Raw genomic sequence first — 18,763 nt, forward strand, 5'->3', positions numbered from 1 at the left:
CCATGGGTTCATAACGGTCCAGGTTACCCTTCAATATTCCATCCTGTAAGAGAGGTAGGGGATGTAATTCAATAGGTAGATGGCTTGCCTTATATGCCCAACACACTGGATTCAATTCCCAGCATCAAGTAAACGAGCCATAAAGGCATATACCTATAATCCCAGCACCAGAGGTGGAGAATCAAGGTCACCCTGGAATACATATAGCAAGTTCAATGTCAGTCTAGGGAGTGAGAAGGGAGGGAGAGGGAGAAAAAGAGGGAGAGAGAGAGAGAGAGAGAGAGAGAGAGAGAGAGAGAGAGAGAGAGAGAGAGAGAGAGAAGCAGGCTGTGTCTTCCCTGATGTCCTCCTACAAGCCAGGTTGCTGTCCCGGAGCAGCTCCGCTCCCTCACTTACTGTCCACCCTAGAAAGACATCTGAATGTATTTAGAGCCATCCCTCTCCCGTCAGATCTGTGGCCTCTGAAGACAGAACGAATGTCTGGGAAAAGGGCATCTCCATGTGTTAAATTAACCTAGACCGTGGAGCTGAGACCCAGTCCAGCATCTATGCAGCTCTCTCTGCCCCAAGGCAAGAGGGCTTCAGGACTGTAAACCAGGTTTCTACATTAAAGCTTTCCCTGTACACAGGAGTCCTGGAGCGAGGGAGAGCCTGCCTCCTATCCCCACTGGAAAGCTCCATGATAAAGAACAGCTTAACCACTTGCCCCTTTTTCCCACTCTGAGGAGCCTAATGCACAGGCGTTCCCTCAGCATATGGAATAAAATGTTGACCCAATTAATCTTGAACAGCAGCCAGCATCTCTGGCTCCAAGGTGCCTCGACTGTGGGAGAGACATTGGGAAGCTAGCAATTTCATGCAGTCCCTCTCCACATTCATGGGATGGCTTGCTGGCTCTTAGGCTACATACAGTGATGGAACACCCCAAGGCAGGTAGTTTCTCTACAGTCCCACCTGTCAGAGGATCAATCAAGGCACACATACCATCATCTTACAGCGACACGTAAGAATCCTGGGAAGTATGAGACATTTTACAATGGAGGAATAGAAGCAAGAGTCTTCACTGATGAGACCCCAGACTTCAGGAGATGCTAATCACAGAGCACAAGGCAAATTGATTTGATTGTAAATTCAAACCAGTGGCAATTTTCTTCTTCATAGTAAGTTCTCTGCAATACTGGCACAGTGTGCTAAATCTCCCAACCCATGTATTCACACAAGTTCTTATGTAGTAGGTATACGCATAGACATACAGCACGGACACACACATCACAACTTTAAAATTCAGCACTTTCTCAACAGAATCAAAGGAGGCCTTTGGGGATTGCTGGTACACCAACTTGATCCTTTCTGGGACTTTGAGATTGTTCACACAAAGGCCTGCAGAAGGGATCCTTTGCTGCATGAGTTTTAACTGGAAAAGTAAGGTGACAGCCTTGTGACAAAAAACCTGGATAAGACACTCTCCCTAAAGGCAATGTTTTAATAAACAGAGACCATGTTGGTTTCTTTCTTTTTCCCTAGCTAAACTTGGTAGGCCATTTTCTTTCACTTAACATTAGCTCATGTTTTGTGGAGATACCAAACCTTCTTTGTAATTGTTATTTTAATGGTCACAGCAAGTGAGTATATACCATCATTGACTTGACTGTTACCTATTGTTAGACTGATAGCAGCTTCCATTTCTCATGCCTTCCAGTTGAACTGAGCATGTTTTTATCTGTGTTATTAATTTAAAACAGAACAGAGATGATACGGTCTCACTAATCTAAAACTACAGGGTTTATATATTTACAGCTCACATTTGATTATGAAATTTAATTCGAGAGTAATTAAGACATTTATATTCTACACAGCTCAACAGCATCTAGATCTCCCTGAGCCAGGGAGGCCCAACCATGACTTGCCACTTTCCAAAGCATTTCCCCATGAAATCTAATACAGGTTATGGACTCTCACTGCTCTGCAGATAAGAGATTTGCCCAAAGGACTGGCACCTCCAGCTCTATGGAGTGACCTACCCAAGGAAGCCATGCTAGAAAGGCCATTCAAGTCTCACAGTCACCTCAAACTCCAAGGCACCCCTTCATTTGTGCACCAACAACAGACATGTTCCAGGACCACTGGAGGTCTCCCATAACCCACACCTGATACATAATATGAGAAGGTCAGGAGACGGACTCATTCACTTTTTAGATGTCTAATGCTTTATTATTGTTGCTGTTATTATATTATTATTATTATTATTATTATTATTATTATTATTATTATTATTATTATTAAAGAAAGGGCCTTAGTAAGTATCACTGGCTAGCCCAGAACCTGTTGTATAGACTAGGCTGGTTTCAAACTTGCAATGATCCTCCTGTCCTAGGCTCCTGTGTGTTAGATGATGATGACAATGATGATGATGATGATGTTGATGAAAGAAAGGGCCTTAGTAAGTATCACTGGCTACCCCAGAACCTGTTGTGGAGACCAGGCTGATTTCAAGCTTGCAATGATCCCCTTGTCCCTGCCTCTGTTTGTTGGTACTGCAGGTACATGCTACCATGCCTGGCTTAGCTGATGCTTTTTGAGGTCGACCAGGGGTCATGCCAAGTAACAGATTTCTTTGCTTAGGATAGTTCTTTAGTGAATGTTATTCAAAGAGACTTATGGTGCAGGCTACCAGCTGTGCCCTTCAAAGTCTCAACATATAGTATGAGGATAGCAATGGAGTCTTCCCAGCAGGCAAGGGGATCCTGAGGTTCAAATGAGATGATGGGAGTGAAATGCACAGGCATAGGCTGGCATTTGTTAGCACACAGGAGTGCATGCATAGGGTCTAGAGAGATGGCTCGACACTCATACTGCTCTTGCAGAGGACCCAAGTTCAGTTCCCAGCACCCATGACAGGCAGCTCGTAAGAGCCCATAATTCCTGCTCCAGCAGCTTTCAACACCTCTAGCCTTTTGAAGCATCTCTACTCATACACAGACACATAATAAAAGAGACAATAAAAATCAATCTTCAAACCTGCCCGCAGGCACAAGGCCCTAGGGTCAACTCTCAGTACAGGCCCCCCAAAGCAAAGAACTTACTTATTATCTTTATTTTCACTAATAAGGGAATAGTGTTTTACACACTTAGCAACTCTGTAAAACACGAAAAGCTGAGAGTTCTCTTTTTTACTATTTTCCTTTTACCACCAGCAATTAATTCCTCTGATTTGTTTTATGAGTTTGATGGTCTGGACTAACACTCAGCAAACCAGCGGAGTGATGTAAGAAAATTATTTCAGTGCAGTTCCTGGCAAATCCTGATGATGAATAGTGAGGCAGGACAAACTTACTCAGACACACATTTTTCAGGACTGGCAGGGAAAAGGCTGAAAAATTACTCGTAAATTGCTTTTTGTAAAAATGCTCTCTCTTTCAAATTTCCCCTAGTATGAAGGTCTCCTTCAGAATGATGGCACAATACATTCTGACACACCTACATGGCAAGAGAGCCAAAGAACACTCCCAGATAAGAATGGGGGTTAGGATTTAATTTTCTCATTATGTCCCCACTTTCCAATGCTCTTTCCCCACACCAACTTCTGAGTATATGTCTTTTACTTGTTGGGGTAAGTGTCCCTGAAAGGTAGCTATTATCTGTGCTGGCAGGCTCACCCTACCCCCCCTCCCCGGGCATAATCCCCTCCTCCACTGTTTGAGCCTTGTTATTAATGTATTAATTACATCCCCAGTCCATTCTACTCTGATTCCCTACTCTCTAAAACTGTCCCGGAGGTTGAGATTCAGATTACAGACATCTGCTGATAGCTCTAGCACCTACTTGAAAGCCTTGATTCTGAGGACAAAACTCAGGACAATAGAAGCCTTGGGCAGTCATGGTTGGAAAGGCTAATGCAGGGTTGTCATGGTGGTGATGTTCACTTGGCGACATTGCTGGTTGTCACACTGGGACAACCTTTCTGTTTGGGAGAAGCCAGGGATGGTGCTGACTGCTGCTGCTGAGCATTCTGCACTGTGCTGAGCCCTTCCAGCATCAGCAGGTCATCTGCCTAACCTACCAGGAGAGCAGCAGCTGAGTAACCCTGGTCTAAATTGAACCAAAGGCTGCAGAGATGATTTTAGGGTATCCCCACATCTGACTACCCATTAGCATTCAGCATTACTATGAAGAATTGGGAATTGGATTTGCCTCTGAGTCTTTCATGCTGTATGTGTGGGGGGGGGGGGGGGGGGGGGCTTACAAGGTAGCAAAGGCCAGTGTAGCAGAAGTATAACCCACTGCAGAGAAGGCATAGGTCATGTGATACCGCTAAGTCAAGGGCTTGGAGTTCCTCTCTTCCTCTCCTTCAGCAAGCCACTATGCCTACTGGTCTACAGTGCTGACTAAGGATTAAGGACAGAAGAAGCATTGGACCTGTGCGTTGGATATCTGGGTCTCTTGGACAGTGTGAGCCTGGGGTTTGGAGGGTCATGGCCTACCTGTGCTTTTCATCTGCTGTGTGAGATTTGAACAAGTGGCATACCATACCTCTGTGATATGGAAATGTTGACACCAAATGTAAGGAAAATAAACATCTTACCCCCCCCCCCCCCCACTCCCTGACCCCATAAGTAGTGGCCACTGTGTAAATATCTCCATTGCCATGGTGTTTCCTAAGAATGTCTCCTCCAGGTCTCTGGGCTAGGGTCTTACCTATAGTGCCACCATGGTCACCATGACTACCCCTGCAAATCCTCTGCCTCAGGACAGAGCTTGAGTTCTGTTGACAGTGGGCTGGATAATGTGACTTTTACTGACCTTGGATCATCTCTGACTTTGCATCCGTGAACACTTGGGTTCTGACACCAGAGCCTCCTGTGTACTCATATCCAACCAGCCGACCACTTTACTCTGAAATGCCAGGAATCCAGTGAAAGCTAGTTCACAAACAGCATGCTTATCTATCTTCTGTTTGCTTTTATTTTGCCAAACCCAGGATTGAACCCAGGTCCTCATACATACTATGAACATGCTCTACTACTGAGCTTTATCTCAGACCTGTTTTTTCTTTATTTGGAGACAAGGGTTCATTAATCTGCCCTGGCTGGCCCTGAACCCACTCTGTAGCCCAAGTAGGTCTTATACTTGTGATCCTCCTGCCTCAGCTTTCCAAGTAGCTGGAATCAGAAAGTTGTACCACAGGCCCAGCCTCACTGTATCTTGCTTCAAGTGCAGCCCCCAAGAAAGTTCCTCGGTGTGCAATAAGCAGCTGCGAATCTGCTTATCTAATAAAGGGAAGGCACTTACCCTCCTGGTATTCCCCGGAGAATCATTGGCCACCTGCATCTCTTTAGCTGCATTTAATAGCTCAGCCCAAGATGAATCTGCATGATTAACAGAAAGGCTCCTGATTTTATTTTCTTTCAGCATTTAAATGCTAGAACAACTACCATTGTTGTCATTTTTTTTCAGGGGGGTGTGATCAAAACATAAAATTTGATTCAAGAATGAATAATTTATTTTTTTAAGTAATTCCCAAATACCATTCTCCATGGAATCACAGAACAGAGATGGTATTGCTGCTTTTGTAGACTCAGGGACACCCATGTTGTGTTCAAGACTGATGTTTCTAGAAGCCATACTCCCCAACGTGACTTATCCCCAGAGACATCCCTGTGGAGGAGTATGGCTAGCTCCCCACAGAGGCCATGTTGACTGACCCTGGGTCCTGCCTGCAAGGCCGTTCCTCTAGCTGTGTCTATCTGCTCAGGATCTAGAATCTTCAGGAAGTCTTTAATAACTGTTGGATTCCAATAATAGATTAATCACGTCATCCTCAAAAAAAAAAAAGTAGTAAAAATCCTAAACTAAATAAGTTGCATTTGGTAAACCATCTGCCTACAGAGTGGAGACACACATGTGAAAAGATAATTCGGAAAGCTGACGAAGCAGCGACATTGGGTTGCTTGATGAATATAGTAAAACAGGTTTGCCTAATGGGGAAACAAGCATTACTATCAAACGAAAAACGAGTGTATCCCACATGGAAAAGTAAGCAGGCTTTAATATCGAGAAGCAGTTCATGCTGTGCCTGCCAGCAACTCCCCGCCTGTCTGATTTTCCTTAACATAAAGGCCGACCTCACCTGTTTAAAAATAATTAGGAAGCTGGCAGCTCTAATTTGGCTGTAAGTCCATTCGGCTGCATTTGTGTGTGTGCTTCTGACCCACTGATGCTTCTGTTGCTGTCTCTGCATGCAGGCACCATGGTCAGCAAGGACTCCGGCAGATGCATACTCACGACACCAGAGCGGGAAGTGGAGCCAGCCGCCTGTCTGGCCCTGGAGATGAGATATGCCCTAGACCCCAACCGGCAGATCAAAAAGCGGAACAAAGCCCTGCAGGTGCGCTTTAAGGATATCTGTGAGGCCCAGAATGAGCAGAGGGACACACAGCTATCTTCAGGACCTCTGGGGGAGAAGCGAGAGGCCAAGGCTGTGTCCTGTAGGGCAGCATACCGTAAGTATATGACAGTGCCCGCACGCCGATCCATTCCCAACGTCACCAAAAGCACGGGTGTGCAGACCTCACCAGACCTTCGCAAGTGTTACCAGACATTCCCGTTGGACCGCAAGAAAGGCAGTCTCAAAGGCCTGCCAGCTGCAGATGCCTTCAAAAGCCAGAACAATGGGTTTCTAGCAGATTCGAAAGAGAAGAGTGAGGCAGGACCCATGGAGGACCCCCAGCCTTGCCGTGCAGGAAGGATTCACAAGACTACAGCATTGGTTTTCCATTCCAACGAGCATGTGAATGCGCTGGACCAACCTTCTGGGGTCAACTGTGCGGAGCTCTGCAAGACTCCAGACATGCTTGGCTACCCTGAAGCTCTATTGCAGAACTCTCGGCCTCCCTCTGAGGAGCCCATCCACCAGCTGCAGGGGAGAGCTAAGCTGGACAGGAGCACCCTGGACTCAGAGGAGCCCACTCCGCTTACCCATGGAAGGGTGTTTAAAACAGAGGTCGCCACTGTGTACCCTCCTGCCATCAGTACCAGGGCCCCTGAGCCTGGCTTGTCAAACTCTGCTGCTGCCAGCCAGTGGTCTCTCTGCCCTGCAGATGAGGAGCAGAGGAGGGCTGCCCACCTCAATGGACTGCAGGCATCCTCGGGCTCTGCTCTGGCCTGCTCACCCCCAGTGCAGTGCCTGTCCCCAGAATGTAGCGAACAGCCCCTGCAGAACCAGCCTAGCCCCACAGCTGGGGTGGGGGATGAAGAACGCCATCAAATTGTGCCTCACACAGAAGTGGTAGACCTCAAGGCCCAGCTGCAGGTGATGGAGAACTTAATCAGCTCTAGCCAGGAGACCATCAAAGTGCTGTTGGGAGTCATTCAGGAGCTGGAGAAAGGAGAGGCCCATCGGGAAGGGTATGTATATCAACTGTGTCTTATTCACTGCAGGCTTACCACTTGCCTCATCAACAGCCCCAAAGTCCCATTCCTAAGGAGTCCAATGCCAGTGTTTCTGTGTCAGGGCTACAGTCTGAAGAACTAGTGAGTTACAAGGGTCACAGGTGTGTCGAAGGCCAGGCTTCCTGGCACACTCACCTCTGACATTCATTTGTTGGTTAGTGTTTTACCCATCTGGACCTGGCTTCAAACTCTATCTGTATATCCAGAGTTGATGGTTCTTCCTTGTGATCTATTCAGATTCATGTTTCTGATCTTGATGAATTCTAATACATATACCAGTTCAAAATATCTATATAAGAGGCCATTTGATTCTTAGGAATCCCGTTATAGTAGAGAGGGAAACAAATCAGCTGGCATTAGGAAAAGTAAATGCTAGCGAGTGATAAATGATTTCAGTGGGATCGGCATTCTGGACCATATCGGGTTTTGTGTAATGGTCTTTGGTTTTCATTCTTTTCTGGAGCACACAGAGGCAGAGCCCCTCTTTAGGCAAGCCCTACCCATAGGTGATTAGGAGGCAGACACCCACACCCATGAGTTGCCTTTGGTATCCATTTGGATTACGACACAGTTCAACATCAACAAGGGCTTGTTGGACTTGACCAGCTCTTGATCATCCAAGCTGTGAAACACATCTCCCCCGGCCCTCACTGTGGACAAGGCTGCCAGGGCTGGTTCTGTGCCTCTTCAAAAGTGCTCATGGCTCACTAGCCTTCGTCTGACCTGCCAAGCCTTCTCTTTTCCAACCCTTTGAAACTGCCTCATCCACTCCGCCCTATGTTCTTGAGGTTGGATGTGAGTCTGTGCTCTCTTGTCCGTGGGGCTGGTACCCTTTACTCTGTGGGTGAAGTGAGCTGGCAGCAGTGTGATGAAGGGAATCAGGTAATACATTATCATGGCAGCAGAACACACAGACTCAAAGCTCCTGTAGAGGATGGCTGTGGTGGAATTAGGCCGAGTCTGCTTATTGCAAGCAATGGAGAAGAAACAGCCTCTGCCTTCCAGGGCAAGAGGTGAAGCCAATGCACTGGCTTCATTGGCAAGGCACTTGGTGTTTGTCCTACCCTTGACTTTGGCCATTCCAACTTTGAGCAAGTGGCCTGTCCACAAAAGAAAACTACTTAGTACCAACCCCACCTCTGACCAACAATAAGATTCCAGTTGCTTTGAAACAAAAAGCATGACCAGCCTTATGTAAAGTAACCTGATGGGATGCTAGTAGTCAATCTAATACCACAGAGTTGCAGAAAGCTCGTTCAGTGCTGAGATGCCATCTCCATTTTCAACCATTTCAGTCATTTGTTCTTGAATCCATACACATCCAGAAGTCACACACTTAGGGAGAGGAACTTAGGCATTAGCAGGTCACCATTAAAAAGAGAGAGAGAGAGAGAGAGAGAGAGAGAGAGAGAGAGAGAGAGAGAGAGAGAGAGAGAGAGAGAGAGAGAGAAGGTCAAACAGGAACCAACTTTGATATAGCTGGTAGTTGCTGGAGCCAGATAGCAACATAAAAGGATGTCACTAACACCAGGTAGAAAACAAACCTCATTAAGTGGTGTGAAGCCATATGTACATAATATGGTAATGTGCGTACCCACTGGGAGTCACACTCAAAGAGAAACATCTAGGAGCACCCTAGAAAGGGAAAACCATGCATATAGCTAGGCACTTCATTGTGCTATTAGAACAAGCATGGACCTTTGCTTCAGTGGGGGTCTTCTAGCTTCCTAGCCAAGTGGGTTCAAGTCCAGTAAGGTATGTCTGGATGGGAGTTCTGGCTCTAGTGACTTGGACAAGGGTAACACCTCTCTGTAACTCATCTCTCCACCTAGAAATTGGGGTATTTGCTCATCCTGCAGTGGAGAGTGAGAGTTACAAACGTGACTCTCAGTTGTATTCATCCCACTGACAGATTCTGAACTGGATAATACCTGCCAGTGTCTGTGTGTTGGTCTTTTATCTGATTATTGGTTTGGGGTAGGAGGAAAAGGGTCTGGGGAACATTTGGGCCCTATGTCTGAGTCCAGTGTAATGAATGCATCCCCATATGCTGAGCACAAACGGTGCTACTCAACATTGCCCTGGAAATCTTGGGGATTCTCTTTTGAGTATGGTGGCTGCTAGCCATCTGTGCCTAATGAAACCCCTAAATTCAAGTCAGTTGCAGTTAGTTACATTGACCATTCACTCCTTGCCCACACTTGCCAGGGTTTAAGAGCTTGGTAGTGTCAAACAGAAGACAAAGAAAAGGGTCTCCTGTCACAAAAGGCCCTTCACTCCAGTATCCCAAAGTATGCACAGTGCCCTAGCCATCTTAAGACTTGACACCTCAAATCAAAGACAGGAAATGTGGTCCCCTCCCTGGCCTTTAAAACAAACCTCTACTTAGGTCATTGTCCATACAGAATAAGTTCAGGGTGTCAAGGCAGGTCCATAGTGTGAGTAGCCTCTCACATCTGGTTCTAGAACAATCATTCCCACTCATCTCAGGGAACCAACCCTCTGGATACATTAGTTTCAAATTAGAATTAGAAATTAGAAACTAATTGATTCGGATCATTTGGTTTCAAAATCAAGGCTACTTTGGTGGTGGCTCTTCCCACTCTACACTCAAGATCATTAATTTGACTAATACATTTCCCACCTGCCTTGTCCCAAGGAGTCTCCAGCAGTTGGAGGGCCAGCCATAGCCAGTTATACACCTTGACACCTGTAATGACTCTGGGGAAAGAGAGTGTCTGCCCATTTCCCTTGTATAAATATTGCATTGCCAGGCAATTGCATCAGCTCCTACATCCTGAAAATCTCGGCCCCTCTAATCACCCAAGGCAAGTCCTGAATGGTGCCCCTGTGGTCCTGAGGGAGGAAGGGGTTCTCAGGATTTATGTTCTTCATGGAGGCTGGAGATGGGACTATTTGGGTTGTATCGCAAGTTAAAACAACAGGAAATGCATTCTACTTTATACTGACTAATTTTAATATGTTAAAAATTATATTCTCTCTCTCTCTCTCTCTCTCTCTCTCTCTCTCTCTCTCTCTCTCTCTCTCTGTGTGTGTGTGTGTGTGTGTGTGTGTGTGTGTGTGTGTGTGTGTGTGTGTATGTGTGTGTGTGTGTGTATGTGTGTTTGGGAGTTGGGGGCACGAAGGACAACCTGCAGAGATCAGTTCTCTTTCCACCACATGGGTCATGGGGATGGAACTTAGGTCACTGGGCTTGGTGGCAGGTGCCTTTGTCCACTGAGCCATCTTGTCATCAATATACATATCATTGCATATTCATTTTCTGTGAAATGACAAAGAATTAAAGGACCCATCAAGCTAAAACCCGAAGTTGTCCTTAGGAAGTAGTCTCAAACCTATGAGTCACTGACTGTGAGAGATGCTTCTGAAGCAGTGGGTTCGTGTCAAGCCTTCCACTTGCTTTTCATGCCCAGTAAAGGACAGGGTGGCTCTGGATAAGCAGTCACCAGCATTAAGGAGGATCCCCTAATGAGGTGGGCCCAGTGGAGCCATGACTGCATCTAGGTGCCACACCTTATACCCACATTTCCATAATGTTCTCGGGGCTAGAACTGGGCCTTTGAGGGTCATGGATCTTCTTTTGTGTTAATATCTAGGCAGTGTGAGGGGGAAGTGATGATCTTTGAGTCTGAGCAGCAGCCCCTACGTACCTTGGACCGTACTTAATGTATAATATCTGTGATGGGGCTTTTCATTATCCAGGATATCAGGCAAGCTCTTCCTGGTGGCTCTTTATCTCTGTAGGGATATGTGCATCACCAGGCAGTGGCTTTCAGTCCCTTCCAAGTTATTCTTCCTAAGAGACTCTTCCATTAATCCCTTTTGCTCATATGTGTGCCTGAAAGGCTTGAGCAGAGAAAGGTCTCATAGGCAACTGAGTTTCAGTTGGATCTTCGTCACGTAGGAGTGGTGGAGGCTGAAGTGTGGTTTCTAGGAAGCCCCTGCCTATAAGAGCACATAGTGGTACAGGATAAAAGGATGGGGCCTATGGACAGCATTTCAGAGGATGCCCTCTATAAGGAAGTGGGTTGTGCAAAAATTTCCTCACAGTCGTGCTTTTTAGTTCCCTGTAAAACGTTCGGGCAATTCACTCAAATCACCCTGCTTTATGCAGCACAGGCGGCATTTGCTTGCCCGGCTGGCATGAATGCCAAGAATTACCCTGCCTATTTCAGTGTTCTCAGTATTATTCTGGTCTCTTCTCAGGAAGTGCTGGGTCACACAGGCTACCTGCATGACTGATGTATTTGTTAAAGGTTGAGAGCAGGGCAAGCGGGATATGGAATTAAAAACCCAACCAGTTCTTGGAACAGTGGAAACTCCCTGTAGCCACCATGGGCTTCCTGAGCTGGAGAGCCACTGACTGGCTGTCTGAAGGGCCTCACCGCGTAGTGCATTGCAGCCCCAGCAGCACCCTGGGGGGAGAGAGAGCTCTTCCTGGCTCTAAGCTTACCCATTCCAGACACTCTAGAGTAGTGGTTCTCAACTTTCCTAAGGCTGCAATCAGTTCCTCATGTTGTGGTGACCCCTCCCATCCATAATATTATTTTCACTGCTACTTCATAACTGTAATGTTGCTACTGCTATGAATTGTAAGGTACATGCCTGATATGCAGGATATCTGATATGCGACCCCTGTAAAAGGGTCATTAACCCCCAGAGGAGTCACAACCCACACGTTGAGAACCGCTGTTCTAGAGAAGTGTAATATATTCACTGACTCCTGACAGCCCAGTGAAGCTTTCCCTGTCAGAGAAGACCAGAAACCTGTGAGAGAAGTTCCCTTCAAGGATGGTAAACGTAAGACCAAGAGCAGCCATTCTCTAGACTGACAGCTTCTTCACTGGCCAGGCCCCTGGGAGCATCTCCCTTCAGGTTTGGGAAGTAAAGGGCATCCAGGCCATGCCAGACCTCAAAACATAGCTAATAGAAAAGCAAGCATGAAGTGTTAGACCGTTGTGACTAAGTCAGAAAATATGTAAGACTACAGCTTAAAAGAAGGCAAGCTAAGGTGTCTGATAGCTCGAGGAAAGGTTCGAAGTTCGAACAGCTAGTCAGAGGGACAGTTCCCTGTTAGTGGGGTATCCTTTAGTGAGGCAGCAGGTGGCTTCTTGGTGGCCTGAGGCCCAGTTCTCCCCATTTGAGGCAAACAGTGGTTTAACTAATAATATTTTTTGTTTAAAAATTAAACACACACTCATATAAAAATCCATTCATGGGAATGCTTTCAAGTTCATGGGCTTGATGAGAGCAGCATTACCATGCTTTCAAGACTTGGGAGACGGGAATAAACAACAGTTAGCACACACCATTCAGTGGCCTATATTAATGTTTCCTCAAAGCCATTTGTCCTGTTAATCAACATAAAAAATGGCGGTAGTCACCAAGGAAGGAAGCCCTGTGCAGAGAAGTAGGTGAGAGATGAAGACTCAGGTCCTAGGCCCAGTGTCACTAGAGTACCTCAGAATCCCTTCCAATGGGACAGTTAGCCAGTGGTTTTGTTTTTTTCTTGGTGGGGGGAGCAGATTATCAGCTTTGGGATCCACATGATCCATATCCAGATGACTCTCACTCTCTCTTTATTCTAAAAACAGTCACAGGCCATCCACATGGTTATGTTGCTACAAACATTTACAAAAACAGAGTTAGACCAGAGACCACAGTGTGTTGACTATTAGGTGGTTAAGTGTTGGGACTACATCAGCTCAGTTGAAATGTAGGCTAACATCCAGGTACAGATAGTTCATTTGTGACTGCCAGACAGGAAGACGTGTACTCATTCACACACTCAGAGAGCTTCTACTAAGCATCTCATTCATGGTGGACACCGAGTTAGGCAGTGAGTGAGCAGACTGAATTCAGGTCCAGCCTTTAACGAGTACATTATTAACTAACATTCAGTTTGTTTATGTATGTGTTTTACTTTTCTCCAGCATGTATGAACCGCTCCCCACACACACCAGCTAACTTTGAAACTGTGTGTGTGTAACACAAAATTGTAAATTGTATGGCAGCATCCTTTGTAGCCATGAAAAGGGTGTCCCACCTGTTTTTATTCCCTATGGGAATAAAAAGCCGTCTGTTTTCACTGACATATTGTTGCCAGATAGATAGAACTGATAGACAGGCTCTTTTTCTTGTTCTCATATGGACAGCATACTCACAATCAGGCATTTCAGAACCTGTGAGGAGATGAGAAATCCCTTGGAATTTTCTCTAATTATCCAGGCCCAAATGGAATAAATACTGTGTCACAATAATGGAAAAAACAGAAGGGGCTAGTTTACTTCATCCAAGTTACAGAACATAATAATAATAATGGGAAAAACAGAAGGGGCTAGTTTATTTCATCCAAGTTAACAGAACAAGAGGGTCAGCATGGGATGTGTACACCCTCATGGCAGCTGTAGCAGAGACCTGGGAATCATAAAGCTTTTCCATCACATCTAAGTTCTGGACTCCCAGGTTCCCCCTTCTGGAGCCCAGGCAAAGCTGGGTCCAGTCAGGTGATCCCATTTCTGCCCTGGCAATATACCCTGGGATGATGAGGTGAGGTATTCCGGCCTTAAAATCAAGGTTTTGAACCTGGTTAGCTGGGAAAGGTCCCAGGCAGAGCGGAGGGGGGGTGGAGTAGACAGCGTTCAACAGTGTGCTCTGGCGTCCTTGGTCCTGAGACTTAACTCTTGTGGATTCTGCAAGTCTGAAGGGTGTCCTCCTCAGCTCTGGCAAGATGTTCCACAGGCAAGCAGAGCACTGTGAGCATCGAGAGAAGGCTGTGCTAAACGCCAGATCAGAGGCAGGAAGGTCCTTCATTCTGCCAAATGCTCTCCTGTTCCTTCATGTACTTTATTTGCAGTGAATGGGAATGTCAGTGCTCCATTTTCTAATGTTCTTGATGGATCTGTCTCGGTGGCTCTCTGCAGTTACTGTAACCCAAACATTTTAAAGTGGTACAGCCAGCACCAAGGGAGGTCAGTCTCCATTGCACTTGCTTTTTCCTTCCTCAGAAAATGAGCTTTGGCAGGGCAGAAAAGCACAGTGACCAGGGCCCTGCAATCAGCAGGTCCCCAACTAAGAAATTCACACTCACATGGCCTCCCCTGCTACTTCAGCAGGGTCTCTAACCAGCAGGACCTCTGACTGTTCCTTTGTAACCAAGACCTCTAAAGGCCTTGCAGCCTGCATACCTGCCTGCCTAGGGGATTTGGGAAGTAAATGAAACTTGGAAGATAGGTGTGGTGGCTCACACTTGTAATCTCAGCACTTGGAAGGCTGAGGCAAGAGATGGTGAGTCCAAGGCCAGGGCCGGCTACAAAGCCAGACTCTGTTTCTGAAATGGAAACTACAGAAGATAGGCATCTCAGACCCTGTAGTTGTCTGCAGACAGCCCCTGACTTCCTCTGAAGTCAGTTTCTTTGTCCAACTACCTGGCAGGAGCAAGCCGCCGGGAGGTCAAGGCGTGCAGGCTAGAACATGTGGGATGTCTCCTCTGACTGTTACACTGGTTAGATTATTCTGGAGGATGAGGAGGGCCTGAGGATTGCAGAATAGAGGCGTTGTGCTTTGAACTTCCCTTCTGAGAGAAACACTGCACTCACTGAGAGCCATAGGGAGTTGGGATGGAGTCAGGGAACTTGGAGTCCTTTTCAGATCACCGTAGCTTTGACTTTCTGACGTACATTTTTTTTTTTTCCGCCTGGAAGAAGGCTCCTTTATGCCCCCTAAGAACATGTTCTGCAGAAATATCTAGAAGCAGCAGAACTTTAGCAGCCATCTGAAAATTCTCATAAAAATGTGCCAAGGAAAAGCCCACGTGGATATGCACACATGACATGCACACATGGAGAGCAAGCCCATCCTAATGCCCCCTTCCCATTCCTTTGCCACACTCTCCCAATGCCCCTTCTCTCCCATGACTACCAATGCTGGCTGTGAAGGCGGCATTCCATTAGCAGACTTTAGGAAGAGTATTGTTTTTCTCTTACAACACGTAGCTTTTATAGATTTGTGATAAAATAGTCACATCCCACATTCAAGTCTATTTATTATTTTTGTGACTTTTGAAATGAACCTGCATGCCAGGGCCCTCCTAGTGTGTGTTTTCAGTTAACTTGCAGGGTCGTGGTGAGCCTTCTTTAAGGCTTCTGTTTGGATAGCTTTGTAAATACTGGTCTGAAGTTCTTGGAAACGATAAGTCTTTCCCTCCCTAATACAAATAAATAAATAAATAAATAAATAAATAAATAAATAAATAAATAAATAAATAAATAAAATAAAGCTAAATATATTTGTAAGTGTATAAAACACATTTCTCATTCTTGCTTTGGGCTTCGTGTAGGTATCATACACACCTGAAAATGGAATTTAAATAATCTTCCTGAGCAGAATGCCAAAATAGCTTTCAAATACCTCCTCAGCCTTTCAAGTTGGCCAGTGAATAGAAATCTCACCACTGAGCCACTAGGCGACTCTGAAACCCCGTTTGCAGATAAAATGAGCAATTCAAGGCATGACATGAACATTTATGAAATTTATGGATTTGTGTTCCAGAATTCAGATTAAAAAAAGGAAGAAGAAATGTGAGTTCTGGTTTTCAAATACTTTTTTTTCAAACCCCATGCAATGTCTGCTACGCAATGCAAAAATGCTCTACCCTCTAGAGTGGCAAGGGAGTGAGAGCCTTACCCCCATCCTCACCCCCACCCCCGTCCTCACCCCCCCAACCCCCCACCCCAGTAGAGCCCCTCTGAGCTCAGCACATCAAGTGCACCTACATGAAGCAACCTGCAATGTGCACGGCCTTTCTGAGCCTCCACAGAATGATCCCAGGTAAAAGAACCTCCATCAGAGGACTGAAGCTTGGATGTGCTTCACAGGCTCTCCAAGGTCAAGAGGGAGGGCGTGTCTGAGTTCACGGGTAGGTTGTGTGAGACTTGGCAATTCCCTGAAAATGGGGACACAGCAGGTCTGCCCATGGAAAGAGGAGCATAGCTCAGGCTAGGCCTAGGTTCTGCTCTGATTGAAGGGGCTTCCAAGACTCCACTCCTGTCTCCACTCTCTTGACTCACACAGAATTGAAATTCAACCTCTGGGGAAAGCAGCTTCCCAGTGCTAGAGGCAGCACAGTCCACCATTCCCCAACTAATGTATACTTTTAAGGATTCATCTTGACTAAGAGGAGTTCCCTTGGTGTGGTCATTGCAAAAAAATCAAGACCATTTATCTCTAAGTCCAGGGACCTGGGCAACAACAAAGCTTGTGCTGCCTGAGGTAAAGAGCCCATCAGGTGAGTGGGTCATGGAGTGACTACCACCCAAAAGCCAGGCTTTTACATCCTCCAATTGATTCAAATTAGAGCAATGTGTGAACAACAAATCAAAACAAACTTTTCAAGGCAGCATAAAAACAAAACAAAGCCGGGCGGTGGTGGCGCACGCCTTTAATCCCAGCACTCGGGAGGCAGAGCCAGGTGGATCTCTGTGAGTTCGAGGCCAGCCTGGGCTACCAAGTGAGTTCCAGGAGAGGCACAAAGCTACACAAAGAAACCCTGTCTCGAAAAACCAAAAAAAAAAAAAAAACAAAACAAAAAAAGAAGCAGGTGACCACCAAGGCAGAAGGCTCTGATACAGTATAAAATAAACTCCGCATTATTCCAAAGCCCAGAGAGAAACAGTATTGGAAATGAGAAACCCTGGGGAAGGATGCTGTCAGAGTAGGCACTTTTCAACTACAAATGGATTTAAAAAAAAAAAAAAAAGATTTTTTTTATTTTTATTTTTTATTTATTTATTTTTTTTTTTTTTACAGAGAGTCTTATTGTATAGCTTGGTTGGCCTTGCCTGATAGACCAGGCAGACAGAGAGCCAACTGCCTTGGCCTCCTGAGTGCTGTGATTAAAGCCATGTGTACCACCATTCTGGCTGGAGTAAAACTTTTTAGGTCACCATCTCATCAGTTACACAATAGATTATATCCCCAGATAAGTCTCAAATTGGACAGTAAGGATTTCTACAGATCATCTCACATAATACAGAGATTTGTTCAAGATTGTGGTGGTTTGAAAGAAAATGGCCCCCAAAGGGAGGGACACTATTAAGAAGTGTTGCCTTGTTGGAGGAAGTGTGTCACTGTGGGGACAGGCTTTGAGATCTCCTATGCTCAAGCTACTCCTAGTGAGACAGACCATTTCCTGTTGCCTGCAAGATGTAGGACTCTTAGCTACTCCTCCAGCACCACATCTGCCTGCATGCTGCCTCGCTCCCCACCATGATGATAATGGACTGAACCTCTGAACTGTAAGCCACCCCAATTAAATGTTTTCTTTTATAAGAGTTGCTGTGGTCATGTTGTCTCTTCACAGCAATAGAAACCCTAAGACAAAGATCTTATTTCTATCTTATGTACATGAGTGCTTTGCCTACATGTCTGCACACCATGAACATGCAGTGTTCAAGGAGTATGCAGTATCCATCAAAGAGGATGTCAGATTCCCTGGAACTGGAGTTACAGATAGTTGTGAACCACCATGTGGATGCTGGGAATTGAACCCAGGTCCCTTGCAAGTGCAGTGAGTGTTCATAACCACTAAGCCATCTCTCCTGCCTCTGATAGGAAGATTTTAATCTTTATCAAGGAGAATTCAGGTGCATTTGTTTCTCAAATAAATGCAAGTCAGCTTTGAAAAGGTACACAAGCTTCAAGAAGCAAAGGGCCTCACTTAAAATTGTTAACTAAGCTAATCTAAATACATCAAAAGAATCTATAAATAAAAGATAAAAGCCCTTGTGGGTATTTATCATCAAGACCTGAATATGCATAGTCACACTTTCAAACTGAAACCTCCATACATTACAGCATGTTTGACTGATAGGACTCAAGTGGAGAGAAATGGCAGCCAGAAGGAAAATCCATCTTAGTACCATAAACTCACATCCTTATTTTTATTCCCTTTGTGTAGCTAGTACCACCAAAAATTCATTTTCATTAATTTTCAATAAACTATAGCTTAAGCATTAACTCGCCTCCCAGAACACAAATTAATCAAGCTTCCCTCTGCTCAGCCCTAAAAAGCCATCTTTCTTCTTATTAATAGATATTTCTAATGCCTTCTGGGGCAAGTGGCTTGTTTGTATCATGATTGTCATTATTTTGCAACTGGGCATCTTCTCCATTGCATAAATACATTAAAGAAAATGCAAGCTTTGTATATTTATATTATAACTTGAAAATCCATACAGAACCTCCCCACAATGATAGGGTCACCACATTTGGGGAGATGCTAAGAAAGTAACAG

The 18,763-nt window shown here is 45.5% G+C and overlaps 2 protein-coding genes across 3 annotated transcripts in view; one reads left to right on the forward strand and one right to left on the reverse strand.

Moving 5' to 3' along the window:
* The window catches only part of Dock1 (dedicator of cytokinesis 1), a 516,647-nt gene that overhangs the window by 251,732 nt on the left and 246,152 nt on the right, over positions 1 to 18,763 (reverse strand).
* Positions 1 to 18,763, forward strand: part of Insyn2a (inhibitory synaptic factor 2A) — a 57,944-nt gene that overhangs the window by 12,914 nt on the left and 26,267 nt on the right. For both annotated transcript variants that reach the window (XM_052714778.1, XM_052714777.1), the window contains exon 2: positions 6,243 to 7,404. In XM_052714778.1, the coding sequence (XP_052570738.1) occupies positions 6,248 to 7,404 (1,157 nt within the window). In that variant the 5' untranslated portion in view covers positions 6,243 to 6,247. The remainder of the gene's footprint in view (positions 1 to 6,242; positions 7,405 to 18,763) is intronic.

This window comes from Peromyscus californicus, unplaced genomic scaffold, assembly GCF_007827085.1.
Source record: "Peromyscus californicus insignis strain IS unplaced genomic scaffold, ASM782708v3 Scaffold_4__1_contigs__length_199733344, whole genome shotgun sequence".
Taxonomy (NCBI): domain Eukaryota; kingdom Metazoa; phylum Chordata; class Mammalia; order Rodentia; family Cricetidae; genus Peromyscus; species Peromyscus californicus.